Source organism: Armigeres subalbatus, chromosome 2 (assembly GCF_024139115.2).
Source record: "Armigeres subalbatus isolate Guangzhou_Male chromosome 2, GZ_Asu_2, whole genome shotgun sequence".
Classification (NCBI taxonomy): Eukaryota; Metazoa; Arthropoda; class Insecta; order Diptera; family Culicidae; genus Armigeres; species Armigeres subalbatus.
Window position 1 is genome coordinate 117019475 of NC_085140.1, and position 18682 is coordinate 117038156.

At 43.6% G+C, this 18682-nt stretch overlaps 1 protein-coding gene across 4 annotated transcripts in view; it reads left to right on the forward strand.

Annotated features, from left to right (window-relative positions):
* LOC134210707 (uncharacterized) overlaps positions 1–18682 on the forward strand; it is an 869243-nt gene that overhangs the window by 75391 nt on the left and 775170 nt on the right. For 2 of the 4 annotated variants that reach the window (XM_062686933.1, XM_062686936.1), the window contains exon 2: positions 1925–3094. In XM_062686933.1, the coding sequence (XP_062542917.1) occupies positions 2981–3094 (114 nt within the window). In that variant the 5' untranslated portion in view covers positions 1925–2980. The remainder of the gene's footprint in view (positions 1–1924; positions 3095–18682) is intronic. The other 2 variants (XM_062686934.1, XM_062686935.1) reach the window with 2 other exon arrangements.

The window sequence follows — 18682 nt, forward strand, 5'->3', positions numbered from 1 at the left end:
GCCAAACGACCTTTTCAATCAAACGACCCTTTCGGCTAAATAACCCTTTCTGCCAAATGACCCGTTCGGCCAGATTGGTTTCGGCCTAATGGTTTGTTCGGTCGAGTGGTATTCGGCCAAATGGCTTTCGGCTAAACGACCCTTGTCCCCGATCACTCGACGTACTATGATTCAATTTAGAAAATGACCATTCCACAGGTCCTTTGAAATATGGCCAATATGATTGGATTGAGCCCAAGTTGCCCTGGAGACCCAAAATATAATTTCCAGCATTGGTTTTTAAAATAATTTCTAATTGATCTAGGAAATGGACATTTCGTAGGCCCCCCGGTTGTGACCGGATTTTAATCGGAAAGGACCAGTTTGTAATTATGAAGTTTGAAGTGTCACACGACGCATTTTGAGTCAATTTTAACCTTTCTGTCACTGGCGTCTGTTTCAATGGTGGACATATTAAAACTGCAGTCACAATCCGAAGACCTGGATTATGGCCGATGTGACCGGGTTGAACCCAAGTGGCCCAGGAACCCTTAGGATATTATTTCCTGTAAAATCATGATGTTTGAGGTGTGGCATGATTTGTTTTGACTCAATTTAGAAAATGGCCTCCGGATTGTGCCACTTTTGTACTGGATTGAACCCAAGTAGCCTAGGAACCCTTTAAAATATAATTCCGATGATTGCGTTGTGAAATCACGAATTTTGAGGTGTCGCACGACCTATTTTGGCTGAATTTAGGAAATGGACATTCCGGAGGTCCCCGGATTGTGGCCGGATTGAACCCGAGTGACCCAGGAATCCTGAAATTAACATTCCGATCATTGCTTAGTAAAATCATGCAGTTTAAGGTGTCACACGACCTGTTTTGAATTAAATTTGTAAATGGCCACTTGATCCGGGTACAACTGACTCCAACGGATTCTATATATATATATATATATATATATATATATATATATATATATATATACATATATATATATATATATATATATATATATATATATATATATATTCTATAATAATATAGGGGAACGGTTCGCCACTTCATCTCATAGCTCCTATTTCCATCCCATCAAAAACAAAGCAATGCAAAGGAATTTGGTTTGTTTATTATTTTTGTGATTTTTTACAGCAGTGAGCACGCATGTTGACAAAAAGAAGCGACGAATTTGGTGCCGTATTTCTTTGTTTAGCGATGAGATGGATATATGTACAGTGAGATGGAGATCGGAACAGGTCCCCTAATTGAGTGAAAAACTTGTAATTTAAGCAAACATTATTTTTACTTCATGTTCTTTTGACGTCCTCCCTATAAGGAAATAAGGAAAAAAGTATCTCCGTGCTAAGCTTTTGAAAATTTAATGAAAAACAATCTTTCAGATTGAACACCAGCTTAGGACTAGAATTTAGAGTTCAAACTTATCATCCAATCTTGAAAGCCGATAATGCTCTCATCACGTAATTTTTTGCGATGAAATAATCGTCCTTGAAGGTCGCGTCTAATGTTTCGATAGGTAGTGTTACCCTCAGCATTCATCTAAGGAGACGCTTGGCATTTTATTCGCAATTCTCTGAATTTCAGCACGGCTCACCCCTTTATTTCACTAACAATACAGTTCATAATGAGATCCCATTTCATGTTCAACCATCTTGCCGCCACCTCAACTTCTATGGCATCGCTCGCACCCACATATATGAGTTATTCAATTAACCCCCCAACCTTCAGGGAAGGGCTTTCCCTTCAGTTAAAATGCGACAAAATGAAAGAGAAACCTTGTTGTGTGGCATATGCCGAAAGCAAGCCAGCGGATTACCATTTACCGTTTGCCACCCATTTGGCGTCGCTGAGAAAGGCCCGGATTTATCCCCCTTAATTGGCAGCGCAATCCAAACGAAAACTCTCATTTCTGTTTTTCCCCAGAGCAGCAGCCACGCCGAGTCAGCCAGCGACGGCCTCAACTTCCGTGTCGGCACATCGATGGTGCTTCCGCCCTCCCCTTCCAGTAACTATGCCGCTCGATTCCGCGGCGCATTCGTCGATCCGTAAATATTGTGATTGTGCTGGAAGTGGTGTTTGATCAGCCCTTGATGTGCGGTGCAACAATGCAAAGTGTCACCCAAAAATGAGAAAATAAATTAAAATTTTTAATCGATGTTTTCCCGCGCTTTTCGCCATCCCATCGCGTCGTTGTCGTCCTCGTCGTGCTTATTGTTGTTGGTCGGAAAAATGAAATAAATGTAATAAAATAAAGAAGAGCAGCGCGAGCGGCGGAAAAAAAAAATTTGCAGAAGAATAGCCGCTTTTGTGTGAATAAATGTTTGTTCGAGTGGACTTTTTGTCCAGCTGAGTTGGGAGGGTCCGAAATCAGCTTTCAGATCGGTGCGAGGAAGAATACGCATGGCGGTTTGCATGGTGGAGTTCTGTTGTGAATAAAATGTTTCATCAAAAATAAATTCCACTTTGGCTGTTTGCTTCCACGGAGGAAAAAATACACGAAGAGAAAAGTTGAGTTGCAAGCGAACCTTGCTGATTTGGTGCAAAAATATTGTACCGACACGAGTGGTGACGCGTGTTTTTAGAGTGTTTTACAAGTGTAACAAAAATAATCGTAAGTGTTTTTTCAGTGAACTTTTCGCTCAATGTGTTGGTAATCGTGGTGAAGCAGCTTTCGAATTAATGTCGCGTATGTTCGAGTAAAGTGAGGGCTTGCTTTAATGCCGAACCGATCCCATTAGGCTCGCGCTCAGGCTCCGGCTCCTCAGGGAGGGGGTCTCCAAGGTTGTGCTACTAGGAGGCGAGGATCGCGTGTAGTTTCCGGTTGATTCGACGAGTGGGTACGAAAAATCCTCCAAAGTGGCCGCGTCGAAGAGATCCCGAGGCGCCTCGTCGGAAGGTCGCCTGAACACCGCAACGACGACCACGACCGAGACCGGGACCAGCCTGAGCAATTCGCGGCAGGGCTCCGTCGATGGGGTAATGCAACGATGCGGTCTCTGCTCGATCATCTCCAGTCTGCTGCGGCGAGCCATGTGCGTCGGGTCCCGACGTGGTAGCGGGGAGTCCTACTACCAGGAACTGGCGGAAACTAATGTGAGTATGTTAACCGAATATTTGATATTAAAGAACGAAGCAAACTTGAGAATTGATCGAGCGAATATTGAATCCAACAAAATTTTCGACATCAACTCGTCTAGTGACCAGCTTGTACTGTATTTAATTTGATTCCGCCGCTATTTTGTATTTTATCACATTCGCATATTTCAAGCTCTAAGTAAGGTCGTCTTCATGTTAATTGTTTCGTATTTTTTTAAATTAGGTTGTCCACCCGGAGCTGACTGGACTCGAACAAAAGTTTTGCTTCTCGCATTGGTCCGTAGAAGTAGAAGAAGTAGTTTATGAACACTGTTTATTTAAGTATTGTAGTAGTGTAAAATGCATGGGGTCTACAGTAGCCTTGCGAGCAAAGGCACAGGATTATCAATCCGGAGATGGCGAGTTCGATTCTCGGTCCGGTCTAGGATGTTTTCGGGTTGGAAACTTTCTCGACACCCTAGGTAAAGTGTATCCTTGTACTTGCCACACAAGATACATACTCATGCAATGGCGGGCATAGAAAAGCTTTCAATTAACAACTGAGGAAATGCTAATAGAATACTAATTTGAAAAGCAGGCTAAGTTCGAGTTGGAATGTAGAGCCATTGAAGAAGAAGAAGAAAAAGAAGTGTAAAATACGGCATTGCGAGTATTGTTAGCAACATTTGCACAATTCAACAAAAGTACATTACTTATGCACACTGGCGGCGCCTGAGTTCGTGTAATGGTTGGGCAGCAGCATTTTTGGCGTAATTGATTCATTTATAATTTGGAGTCTTGCTACTATAACTATAATTGGAGGCGTTACCCGACCAGTTAGTCATAACAAAATTTTATCACAATTATATCAATATGTGTTACAAATAACAATACTTGCTAGAAAGGATTTATTTTCTATTGATATCGAAACCGATACTGCATTGCTTATCAATAGTAATAGAGTAATTCGACATGCACTTAAATACTAAGGATACGAGTAACGCTACAATAGATCTAATAACTGGTCGCAGTGGCACACCCGAACAGGAAAAAAAACATGATTGTAACATAATGTGTTATGATTATTTTTACTAGGAAAAATGGCTAAATTTTTGGTAGATAGGAATTGGAAAAAAACGAAGGTATCACCTTTAGTATAACTTGAACCTAAATTCAAAGTTGAACCAGCTGGACAAAGTTAATTGCCTACGTTATGGATAATCATAATCTTAATTTGTTATAGTATAAGCTTTTTTCACAACTTTTTATGTAATACATCGAGTTATATTTCATATATTCAATTGAATATTTTTGTTAAAACTAGAAAAGATTTTGTTACAATTTTTGTTATTTTAACTACTAATGATACATGTTTTATAACAACCGTTGCTATAAAAAATTGCTGTAACAGAATAACAAGTACTGATATAAATCTGTTACTATCTACTGGTCGGGTAATCAGTTAACCGTAAGAATTCCCCCGGTAATTACTTTGGAGATATATCCAGAAATTTCCTTGGGAATTCTTTTAGACATTCCTTTGAAAATTCAAAGAAGCAATTCTAAGAAAATATCGAAAATTTCTTCGGAAATTCCTTTACGAATTCTTTTAGGAAATTTTTATAAAAAAAACCTTTTGGAAATTCATTTCCAAAGGAATTTTCTTTTAAAATTCCATTAAAAATTTCTTAGGAAATACGTTCAGTAATTCAGTAATTCTTTTGAGAACTCCTCTGGGAATTCACTCCAGGAATAATTTAGACCAGTGGTTCTCAACCTTCTTGTTGAGAGGTACCCTTTCGAGCTTTTACATTCATTGAGGTACCCCCTATTTGTTTCGCTGTGAATAATAATAAGCATGACGCATAAGTATTTCAAAAAAGGACCTGAAAACTAATGGGATATATGGCACTCCAAAAATTTTTTGCTGTTCCTTGAAGCTTTCCAATTCAAAACTCTGAGGACTTTTTGAAGCTTTTGGGTCTCTTGAAAGTTGCTTCCAAGCATTTTGAAAATATGTTTCCGAGGCTTTTAGAAGGAGCCTTCTGAGCATTTTGCAATGAAGCTTCTGAATCTCTTGAAAGGATGTTCTCAAGCCTATTGAAAGGAGACTTGAGAGTCTCCTGAGAAGAGACTTCCGAGCCTCTTGAAATGAGGCTTCCGAGCCTCTTGAAAGGAGGCTTCCGAGCCTCTTGAAAGGAGGCTTCCGAGCCTCTTGAAAGGAGGCTTCCGAGCCTCTTGAAAGGAGGCTTCCGAGCCTCTTGAAAGGAGGTTTCCGAGCCTCTTGAAAGGAGGTTTCCAAGCCTCTTGAAAGGAGGCTTCCGGGCGTCTTGAAAGGAGGCTTCCGAGCGTCTGGAAAGGAGGCTTCCAGTTGTCTTGAAAGGAGGCTTGAGCCTCTTGAAAGGAGGCTGAGCCTCTTGAAAGGAGGCTTCTGAGCCTCTTGAAAGGAGGCCTTCGAGCCTCTTGAAAGGAGGCTTCCGAGCCTCTTGAAAGGAGGCTTCCGAGCCTCTTGAAAGGAGGCTGCGGAGCCTCTTGAAAGGAGGCTGCGGAGCCTCTTGAAAGGAGGCTTCCCAGCCTCTGAAAGGAGGTTTCCGAGCGTCTTAAAAGGAGGCTTCCGAGCGTCTTGAAAGGAGGCTTTCGAGCCTCTTGAAAGAAGGCTTCCGAGCCTCTTGAAAGAAGGCTTTCGAGCCTCTTGAAAGGAGGCTTCCGAGCCTCTTGAAAGGAGGCTTCCGAGCCTCTTGAAAGGAGGCTTCTGAGCCTCTTGAAAGGAGGCTTTTGAGCCTCTTGAAAGGAGGCTTCCGAGGCCTCTTGAAAGGAGGCTTCTGAGCCTCTTGAAAGGAGGCTTCTGAGCCTCTTGAAAGGGAGGCTTCTGAGCCTCTTGAAAGGAGGCTGAGCCTCTTGAAAGGAGGCTTCCAGGCCTTTGAAAGGAGGCTTCCAGGCCTTTTGAAAGGAGGCTTCCTGAGCCTCTTGAAAGGAGGCTTCTGAGGCCTCTTGAAAGGAGGCTTCTGAGCCTCTTGAAAGGAGGCTTGAGGCCTCTTGAAGGAGGCCTGAGCCTCTTGAAAGGAGGCTTCCGGAGGCCTCTTGAAAGGGAGGCTTCTGAGCCTCTTGAAAGGAGGCTTCCGAGCCTCTTGAAAGGAGGCTCTGAGCCTCTTCAAAGGAGGCTCTGAGCCTCTTGAAAGGAGGCTTCCAGGCCTCTTGAAAGGAGGCTTCCGAGCCTCTTGAAAGGAGACTCTGAGCCTCTTGAAAGAAGACTCGAGCCTCTTGAAAGGAGTCTTCTGAGCCTCTTGAAAGGAGGCCTGAGCCTCTTGAAAGGAGACTCTGAGCCTCTTGAAAGGAGAAGGAGGCTTCTGAGCCACTTGAAAGGAGGCTTCTGAGCCTCTTGAAAGGAGGCTTCCAAGCCTCTTGAAAGGAGGCTTGAGCCTCTTGAAAGGAGGCTTCTGAGCCTCTTGAAAGGAGGCTTCTGAGGCCTCTTGAAAGGAGGCTTCTGAGCCTCTTGAAAGGAGGCTTCCTGAGCCTCTTGAAAGGAGGCTTCTGAGCCTCTTGAAAGGAGGCTTCTGAGCTCTTGAAAGGAGGCTTCTGGAGCTCTTGAAAGGAGGCTTCTGAGCCTCTTGAAAGGAGGCTTCCGAGCCTCTTGAAAGGAGGCTTCCGAGCCTCTTGAAAGGAGGCTTCCGAGCCTCTTGAAAGGAGGCTTCCGAGCCTCTTGAAAGGAGGCTTCCGAGCCTCTTGAATGGAGGCTTCCGAGCCTCTTGAAAAAGGGCTTCCGAGCCTCTCGAAAGGAAGCTTTGGAGCCTCTTGGAAGGGTGCTTTGGAGCCTCTCGGAAGGAACCTTTGGAGCCTATCGGAAGAAAGCTTATGAGCTGCTTGGAAGGAGACTTCCAAGCCTCTTGCAACGGAGCTATTTAGCTCTTCGGAAAAAAGCGTTATGCCTCTCAAATAGAGGCCTCTGAACCTTTAGGTTCTAGATTTTAATCACTCTAAGTTTTGTCCCACAGCTCTTCATACACTTTGCTGGTTCTAGTAGCGATTGCTAGAACATGAGAAATACAACCTCCTGCGTATGAGGCAGAAGCAGTAGCCATATGACAACCAAGCCCGCTCAAATTTCTAAAGGAAAACTTGTAAGATTTTCGAAAAAAAAAAGTTCCGGGGAATTTCGAATAGAATTTTTAGATACCGTCGTCGTCGGGGGTGAAAATGGGCCAAATGGGGGTGAGAATGGGTCAATGTATCAACTACTTAGAATCCCTAGTAGCACACATGTTACTGAAACTTAAATATGACCAGATTTAGACACAATAAAGTTGCCGCTACCATTTTTGTCCGACTGCTGCTCGGGAATGCTTGAGGGCAAGAAGACTAAAATATAAGAGACCTTTTTGAACGATTTTGCTCTATGACGTCAAGACTGCCGGTGAGAGCGATGACCCATTATCACCTCCCAGACCCATTATCACTCCTGACGACGGTACCTATTTGAAATTTTTGTGTACTATATAATTAAATTTAAGAGAAAGTATTTGATTTGGGGGGTTACGTTCTCCATCGTGCCCCAGATTAACTCCGCTAGTGGTTATTCGGGACCTATAATGAGAGATATGCAAATACTCTCCCAGAAGCTTCAACAACGCTGCTACATTTGTTAACAAGCGCTGCCAGCACTTGCGCAGCGCAAAATGTTGAAGCTTGTATTTGACTTTGCATGTGATGACAATCTGGAAAATGTTTTGTCTATCCACTAACAGCGGTTAAATGAGCTTTGTCACTAAATAAAAGGGAAATACAAATGAATGAAATACGATGCATAAACTAAATTTCTCCTACTCGCAAAAGTAAAACAATTTGTTTATTCAATGAAACTTTTCTTAAAAGCTATTTCATATCAATCGCAATCCCTCTCAACCTGCAACATAAACAATGTTCATTTGGCTCACATTTTGACAGTTCTCAATGCTCCATTGGCTCAAAATGGCCGCTTTCGCATATCTCTCATTATTGGATCCCTAGTGCTTATGCACGTAATTAAGGCTTTTTCTTTTTTATTTTTGGTATTAATCTGGAACCTGCGGACTCGATCAAATTCAATTTTCAAGATATTTTGCTTCAAACCCGCATTTTTTTTTTCTCAGTGGTTAATGTACACGTTACGATTTTCTCACATTGAATTTTCATTATGTTTACATTCATTAGATTAATTGAAAAGTTATCGTCGATTTACTGTCGATTATAACGAAATTTGTTTGAATACAACTATTATTAGTATGAGTTGATTTATACGTGCACTGGTAAGGATATTTTTTGACAGATTTTTTGACAACGTTTTGAATCAATAAGGTTTTGTATTTACGCAAAATTTACTCATCTGAAACATTGCCGATGAGCGAAAGAATCATTCGCATCTCATGCCATCCCCGGTACTCATCATAAGACAGAGAGCAAAGCTTAATTTCCACTATAAAAATTATGTAGCCTTTCAAATACAGCTTGAATAATATAAAACTTGTGGGAATATGTTATGCAAATTAATATGGAACGTAGTAAAATTCACAATAATACTACAAAAATAATATCTTCTGAATTCTACTTAAAATTAATGTATGAAATATACATGAGTGGGGTACTCAGGGTGGGATGCATGTTTATACATTCGAGGATATGCTTTTTTTGTCTTTATTTGCGAGACTTTCAGCCCTGGCAGAGGATATGCTCTGAAGTACATATCCTCGAATGTATAGGGAAATATGTGTGGAAACAAAATATACTAAGCTGTGATATATGACCAAAAATATCTACGTGAAGACATATTAAATTGATCGTGCTTTGCAAAACGAAAACTATTTCAGGGTCTCCGAAACGTATTGTAATTTAGCCGATCAACCAAGCCCTGTACGATGTATCCGTGCAACGCTGAATTTCCCGGCAGATCATTTGAGCTGATAAGATTCCACTATTTTTTTTTTGTAATCTACAATGGACCCTCTATCCCAAGTAACATTTTTAGTTTTAAAACGCTCTTGAAGACCATAATTTACTCTTCAAGAGTGTTATAAAACCATCATAAAACCAAAATGTTACTAGGGATGAGTCGGTGTTCTAAGACTCGATTTCGACTCGTGGAAACAAATGATGTCATACTATAATATTTTCTCGATTACTCTGATAGTCCTTTCTAACAATTTTGCAAGGAACTTCTGTTCCACATTTCGGAATCTACTTATTATATCTCGAGGATCGACTGTATTACAGACCCTTTTTGGTTCCTCAAGAAGTTCTGCAGTTCAGAATAGAAATTCTTTGGAGAGCTGTTTGAAGAAACCATCACAGTCAGGACCGGATTTAGCCGGAAGTGGGCCCCGGGGCCGACGGTATGTGGGGGCCCTAAAATGTATAAAAAATGTTGGTTTTGGTACACAAGATTTGTGGGGGCCCGGGGCCACGGTACCCCAAGCCCACCCATAAATCCAGACCTGATCACAGTAACCCAGAACATATCTTTTAATATGACATAATTTGCTATTCGACCAAATGTTCCTGTTGTACCAAATATATTCTATTCGGCAAAGTGTCCTATTCCGTCAAATGTCCAATGCGGCCAGTTGTCCTATTCGGCCAAATGTTCTATTCGTCCAAATGACCTATTTGGCTGGATGACCCTTTCGGTCAAATGGGATTCGGTCTAATGGTTTGTTCGGTCTAGTGGCATTCGGCCAAATGGCTTTCGGCCGAACGAGCCATCCCCATAATTCGCTAAAATATCCTGGAAGTCAAATTGTTTGATGTACTCATCCGAGTCCGTGAACGCAGTGGTCCTACGCCCTAATTAAAAATAGTCCGTAACAAAACTCGAATGGACATATCTCGACAAAAGCACCTCCTTAGTTATCCTTTTGGAGGACCTTGAATATTTTATGTTCATGGAAATTAGGATCATATGCTTTTTGAACTGGATTGAGTACATACTGACGATGAGGACATTTCAAAAGCCATGGTTAATCCAGTAAATGTCTTGGGTTGATCTTGAGATCGTTCTGGAGTACCTTGAACATCTCGTATTCGGGTATTCGGTCAATTCGGGTATTCGGGTATTCGGGAAAATCGGGGTTACATGATGTGCATATGCCTATTGGACCAGATTGTATATATGCCGAACATGAGGTTATTGCATGAACCTTGGCTGATCTGGTACATACTGTGGGCTAAACTGTAGAACGTTTTGTAGAACCTTGAGCGTCTCGAATTTTAAAAAAAATATCACTGTCTCAACGATCATTACGACTTAACTTGATTGAGTGTTTAGAATTATCAAACAATGTGGTAATGGGTCCAAACATTTGAGATTCATCTGCATGCTCTCATAAGCGAAATCTTCCCAAGGTTTCGGATATCTGGGTATAGTCAAACTTGACCTACGATATTTTTCCTGTGAAGCCGCCATCCTGATGAACATTTTGTTGAAGAAAGTGGGGATCTAGCTCTTTTCTGTGATGTTTCACAGCCAATTTAGAACGCTGGGTATAATTGACCCGACCTATCCATCCCGAAAGGATTAAGCTAGAAGCAAAATGTGTCCTCAACCAATTGCTAGGAATCGAGAATTTGATCCCCAAACAACAGTGCTGGTGTTTTAATTATTGTGTATAAAGGAACAAATCACACTAATCAATACCTTCCACTTCAATAAATTCAAACTCCCGTAATTCGCTTGGTAAAATTGGATTCGTCTGTTCTTCCAGAATATCCAAATATTGAAATGCCTAATGATTCACTTCGGTGACCGAAAGCAGTACAAACGACAGCTGGAAGAAAATTTTTCATTTTCTTTGGTAAATATTTACATCGAACTCCCCCATCCACTCGTCGAATCCAACAACAGCCACGAAAGGCAACCGGACTCGGGTGACTCAAGTTTCCATCGCCACGGCGCCGTTGAAGTCTTGCCCAAGGGGACGAACAACATGCTATGCGATGGATGCCGAAAGGCGTAAAAAAGGATTAGACGCATTAGACACACCAAGCCACTCAACTACTATTATAACCCCAAGCAGTAAGTTTGGATTGGAAACCGGACACTATTCGATGGCCGGGATGGATTCCCCATTGCCTTTCCGCCTCAGCCAGTCAACAACGGTTTAATTCCCAAGTTCGATGTTTGTTTTAGTTTATCGGACGCTATGCATATTTACACATTGTAAATAAATATTGTAGCCAAGTTGTAGCCATCCGTCGTTATCGAAATCGTCTTACCGTGGTGGGTGACGCGTAAGGGTGGACGAATGCGGGGTTGGGCAATATTTAACGATCTAATCTTGAAAGCTGTTCTGTGGATGGTGGCAATGGGGCTTGGGTGGTACGGAAGGGGAATCCATTGAGGCTAGTTCAGTGAACCGGGGGGTTGCATGAGGATGGTAGTACATAGACCCGGACAATCCTTTCTGCCATTATGTTGCGGCCAAAGACCAACAATGGATCAACCGTCTTCGAACGGTTCAATCTGAAGTTGAGAAAAGGGTTTTCCCGAAGTAATTTGTTGCTGAAGAGATTAAGTTGTTCAAATGGGGGATTCTGATAGGTTTTAGCGTTAAGGCATATTGAATTAGTTTCGAGCTCGGGGTAAGCCTTCGAAGTTGAATGTATATTCTGTAGATATTGGAAAATCCCCATGAGCAAGGGCATGTATGAAATTGATTTATTGGAAGAAATTAATGGATTTTTTTCTTCAAATAATTCCACTCCGATTTTGCCAGAATTTTACTGAAAATGTAAAACATCTTTGCAGACATAGGGATGAAAATAAATTTCAAGAAGCAACTTAACCAATAATGGCAATGATGTATTCAAAAGATTGACTGTTATGCCTCCAACCTCGAAACACGTTTCATCAAATATGTAACCCAGATATTTCATTCTTGTTAATAGATTATTCAGTCATCCATAAATGTGTTGCAATATACATTCTTGTTGAAGCGTAACCATCAGCAACGAATGCATTCCAAAATGTATGACAGCATTGTATTTTTAGTACCGGCACGTGTTCCCATTACATCATGCCACTCGCGACGAGCGTCTTCAATCAAGACTACAAAGTAAACGGCAGTGATTACCACTCGTAACAGAGACGCCCGGTATTTTGATAAGAGAAATTGGCTCGGGCACACTGAACTTCATTCAAGCAAGTCCAACCAACAAACAGCGACCAGTCTTGCCCCACCTCGCCGCATCCGTTCGCGCCTAATCGAATTCATCTGCAGTCGTGTGTTGAGTTATCCATCAGGCTGCTGATTCGTGAGTACCGACAGCGGAGTTCTAACCAACATCATCAACGCCGCTGAGCCAATCGCTTTGAGCCTTTATCGCCCACTCAGGGTTCGCTCCAGGCATCCAGCCAGCAGTCCATATGTTTGGCGCTGAGTTGTAGATTGTCGATTTCAAGTATTTATTCTCTGATAACGGAGCAAAGACAACAAAACTACACCGCACCGGGCGACGATACCGTCAGGTTGTCATCAGTAAATATCAACATCGCTACTGTTCATATACACAGTTCACTCCGGAGTCTAGACAAACCCGCCGCGGTTTCGTTTTTCGATAACAATCGTGACAATAAAAAGCAATAATTCGAACATCGTTTTGCATGTCACAAGTATGCTGTATCTTGTGATTGTACCAACATCCGATCATGTAGCTAGATGAATTTCAATCAGGAATCTAAAAAAATAACCAGGAGTCTGACAATCGTCTTTTAGGAAGTAGTGATGCCAAAAATAATAAATATTGCTATGGATTCCCGAAAAGTTTTTCATTTCGAAATTCGTTTGAAACTATAATTTGAATTCTTCTAAAATTCTCAAAAGAATTCTTCTAAATTTCTTTTACCTATTCTATGATTTTTAATTTGATTCGATGAAAATCGTATTGGATGTGTATTAATTTTGAATAAGACTGAGGCCAGATTTGGATTGAAAGTGTATTAAGATTTAGATTTAAAATGGATTCAACTTCATTTGGATTGGTTTTTAGATTTGATTGTGATTAGATTTGGATTGGATTTGGATTGAATTTGGTTTGCTTTTGAATTAGATTTGGATTGAATTTGAATTGGATTTGGATTGGATTTGGATCGATTTTGGATTGGATTTGGATTTGATTTGGATTGGATTTGGATTGTATTTGGATTGGATTTGGATTGGATTTGGATTGGATTTGGATTGGATTTGGATTGGATTTGGATTGGATTTGGATTGTATTTGGATTGGGTTTGGATTGGGTTTGGATTGGATTTGAATTGGATTTGGATTGGATTTGGGTTAGATTATGACTAGATTTCGATTAAATTTGGATTGGATTTGGATTGGATTTGGATTTGGACTGGGCTTAGATTGGATTTGAAGTGGATTTGAATTGGATTGGGATTGGATTAGGATTGGATTTGGACTGGATTTGAAATGGATTTGAAATGGATTTGAAATGGATTTGAAATGGATTTGAAATGGATTTGAAATGGATTTGAATTGGATTTGGATAAGATTTGGATTGGATTTGGATTGGATTTGGATTGGATTTGAATTGAATTGGGATTGGATTGGATTTGGATTGGATTTGGAATAAATTTGTATTGGAGTTGTATTGGATTTGGATTTGGATTTGATTTGGATTGGGTTTGGACTGGAATTGGATTGGATTTGGATTGGATTTGGATCGATTTTAGATTGGATTTGGATTGGACTGGAATTGGATTGGATTTGGATTGGATTTGGATCGATTTTAGATTGGATTTGGATTGGACTTGGATTGGATTTGGATTGGATTTGGATTTGGATTTGGATTAAATTTGGATTGGATTTGGATTGGATTTGGATTAGATTTAGATTGGATTTGGATCGATTTTAGATTGGATTTGGATTGAATTTGGATTGGATTTGGATTGGGATTGGTCTGGAATTGGATTGAATTTGGATTGGATTTGGATCGATTTTATATTGGATTTGGATTGGACTTGGACTGGAATTGGATTGGATTTGGATTTGGATCGATTTTAGATTGGATTTGGATTGGACTTGGATTGAATTTGGATTGGATTTGGATTTGGATTTGGATTAAATTTGGATTGGATTTGGATTGAATTTGGATTGGATTTGGATTGGGTTTGGACTGGAATTGGATTGAATTTGAATTGGATTTGGATCGATTTTATATTGGATTTGGATTGGACTTAGATTGGATTTGGATTGGTTTGGTTTGGTTTGGATTAAATTTGACTGGATCTGGATAGATCTAGACTGGATCTGGATCTGACTGGATCCTGACTGGATCTGGACTGACTGACTGGATCATTTGACCTTGACTTTGACTGGATCTGACTGGACTGGATCGACTGACCTGACTGGATCTGACTGGATCTGGACTGACTTGACTGGACCTTTAACTGGATCCGACTGACTTGGACTGGATCGACTGGATCTGACTGGATCTGGACTGGATCTGGACTGACTGGATCGACCTGGACTGACCTGGACTGGATCTGACTGGATCTGACTGGATCTGGACTGGATCTGGACTGGCCTGGATCTGACTGACTGGCCTGACTGACTGGATCTGGACTGGACCTGGACTGATCTGACTGACCTGGACTGACTGACTGATCTTGGACTGATCTGGACTGGATCTGGACTGGATCTGACTGACTGACCGGATCTGGACTGATCTGGACTGGATCTGGATTGGACCTGGACTGGATCTGGACTGACTTGACTGACCTGACTGGATCTGGACTGACCTGACTGACTTGGACTGGATCTGGACTGGATCTGGACTGACCTGACTGGATCTTGGACTGACCTGGACTGGATCTGGACTGACCTGACTGGATCTGACCTGGACTGGATCGACTCGACTGGGACTGGATCTGGACTGATCTGAAACTGACCTGGACTGGATCTGGATCCGATCTGACTGGACGATCTGGACTGACCTGGACCTGAAACGGATCTGAACTGACCTGGACTGGATCAGACTGGATCCTAAACCTTAAAACGGATCTGAAACGGATCTGAACTGGATCTGGACTGACCTGGACTGGATCAGGACTGACCTGGACTTAACCTGACTGGATCTGGACTAAACCTGGACAAGACTGGGACTGGATCTGACCTGGATCTGGACTGAACCTGACTGGATCTGACTGACCTGGACTGGATCTGGACTGGATCTTGGCCTGACCTGACTGGATCTGGACTGGATCTGACTGGACCTGACTGGATCGGACTGACCTGGACTGGATCTGGACTGGATCTGGACTGGATCTGACTGGATCTGGACTGACTTGGACTGGATCTGACTGACCTGGACTGGATCTTGGACCGAACCTGATCGACTTGGACTGGATCTGACCTGGATTTGGACTGATCTGACTGACCTGGACTGAACCTGGACTGAACCTGACTGGATCTGGACTGACCTGGACTGGATCTTGGACTTGACTCTGACTGACTTGACTTGACTGACTGACTGGACTGGATCTGGACTCTCGACTGACTTGACGATCTGGACTGATCTGGACTGACCTGACTGACCTGACTGAATCTGACTGGATCTGACCTGAACTGATCTGGACTGATCTGACCTGGATCTGATCGATCTGGACTGGATCTGGACTGACTCTGACCGACTTGACTGGTTTTGGACTGACCTGGACTGACTCTGACTGGATCTGACCGATCTGGACTGAACCTGGACTGAACCTGGACTGATCTGACTGGATCTGACCTGGACTGACTCTGGATCTGGATCGACCTGGACTGGACTTGGACTGGATCTTGACCGATCTGGACTGGATCTGGACTGGATCTGGACTTGACCTGGACTGACCTGGACTGGATCTGGACTGACCTGGACTGGACCTGACTGGATCTGGACCGATCTGACTGGATCTGGACTGACCTGGACTGGATCTGACTGACCTGGACTGGATCTGGACTGGATCTGGACTGATCTGGACTGGATCTGGACTGGATCTGGACTGATCTGACTGGATCTGGACTGACTTGGACTGACCTCGACCTGACTGGATCTGGACTGACCTGGACTGATCTGACCGATCTGGACTGGACTTGACTGGATCTTGGACTGATCTGGATCGATCTGGACTGGATCTGGACTGATCTGGACTGACCTGGACTGATCTGGACTGGATCTGGACTGGATCTGACTGGATCTTGGACTGGATCTGACTGGATCTGGACTGACTGGACTGGATCTGGACTGACCTGACTTCGACTCTGGACTGGATCAATCTGACTGGATTCTGACTGGACTGGCCTGGACTGGATCTTGACTGGACTTGACTGGATCTGGACTGGATCTGACTGACCTGGACTCGACTCTGACTGTGCTAGTCTTGGACCTTTGGATCGATCTTGACTGGATCTGGACCGATTCTGACTTGGATCTGATTCGATCTGGAACGTGACTGGATCGAACTGTACTGGAACTGGTATCGGATCTGATCTGGATCTATTGATCCTGACTTGGATCCGACTCAATTTGGACTGACTGACTCATCTGGATTGGCTGACTGGATCTGACTGATCTGGACTGATCTTGACTGGATCTGACTGGATCTGGACTGATGGATGACCTGACCTTGACTTTACTGGATTTGGACTGGATCTGGACTGACCTGGACTTGATCTGACTCAATTTGATTCCTGGATCTGGACTGAATTTGGACTGACCTGACTGACTTGACTGACCTGGACTGATCCTGACTGGATCCGGACTGGATCTGACTGATCTCGACAGGACTGGATCTGGACCGACTTAGACCGATCTGACTGATCTGGACTGACTTGACCGATCTGACCTGGACTGGATCTTGGACTGATCTGACTGGACTCTGGACTCGACTCCGACCGAATTCTGGACTGACCTGACTGACCTGGACTGGATCCTGACTGGATCTGGACTGACTCTGACTGACTTGGACTGATCCTGGACTGGACTTGGACAATCGACCTGGACTCGGATTCTGACTGGATCGACTGGATCTGGACTGATCTGAATGGATCTGGACTGACCTGACTGACCTGGACTGGATCTGGACTGGATCTGACTGACCTGGACTGACCTGGACTGACCTGGACTGGATCTGGACTGACCTGACTGATCTGGACTGGATCTGGACCGGATCTGGACTGGACCTGGACTGACTGGACTGACTGACCTGACTGACTGGATCTGACTGACTTGACTGGACCGACTGGACCTGACTGGACTGATCTGGACTGACCTGACTGACTGACTTGACTGACTGACCGATCTGACCGATCTGACTGGATCTGACTGGATCTGACTGGATCTGGACTGATCTGACTGGATCTGATCTGACTGATCGACTGGACTGGACTGATTGACTGACTGACTGGACCTGGACTGACCTGGACTGGATCTGGACTGATCTGACCTGACTGGACTGGACTGGACCTGGACTGATCTGACTGGACCTGGACTGGATCTGGACTGGATGACTGATCGACTGACTGGACCTGGACTGGATCTGACTGACTGGATCTGGACTGATCTGGACTGGATGATCTGGACTGACCTGGACTGGATCTGACTGGATCTGGACTGGATCGGACTGACTCTGGACTGGATCTGGACTGACCTGGACTGGATCTGACTGACTGACCTGGACTGGATCGGATCTGGACCGGACCTGGACTGACCGATCTGGACTGACCTGACTGGATCTGGATTGATCTGACCGATCTGGACTGGATCTGACTGACTGGACTGGATTGGACTGACTCTGACTGGATCTGGACTGACCTGGACTGACCTGGACTGGATCTGACTGACCTGACTGATCTTGTTTGTATCTGGATCTGACCTGACTGAACCTTGACTGGACTTCGACTGGATCTGGTACTGTATCTGAACCGGATCTGACTGGGCTTGACTGATCCGAACTGGATCCGACTTGACCTGGATGATCCGGACTCGACTTGGACTGGATCTAGACAAGCGTCAGTCTTGGATCTTAACTGACTTAGATCAGATCTGACTGAACCTGGCCTGGACTGACTGGTTTTGTATCTGATGACCTGGTACTGACTGACTGACTGATCTGGTACTGCATCTGGATCAATAGACTGGGCCCTGACTGGGCTGACAGGATCCCGACTGGATCTCGGACTGATCCTGACTGATCGGACTGGATCCGGACTGGATCTGGACTGGATCTGACTGGATCTGACTGACTTGGACTGGACTGACTGGACTGACTCTGGATCTGACTGACTGGATCTGGACTGACCTGGACTGACCTGGACTGATCTGGACTGGACTCTGACTGGATTGGACTGGACTGACCTGACTGGATCTGGACTGATCTGGACTGATCTGGACTGGACCTGGACTGGACCTGGACTGACTCGGACTGACTCTGGACTGGATCTGACTGGACTGACTGACCTGACCTGACTGATCTGGACTGGATCTGGACCGACCTGATCTGACTGGACTGGACTGGATCTGGACTGGACCTGGACTGATCTGGACTGGACTTGACTGGATCTGGACTGATCTGACTGATCTGGACTGACCGACCTG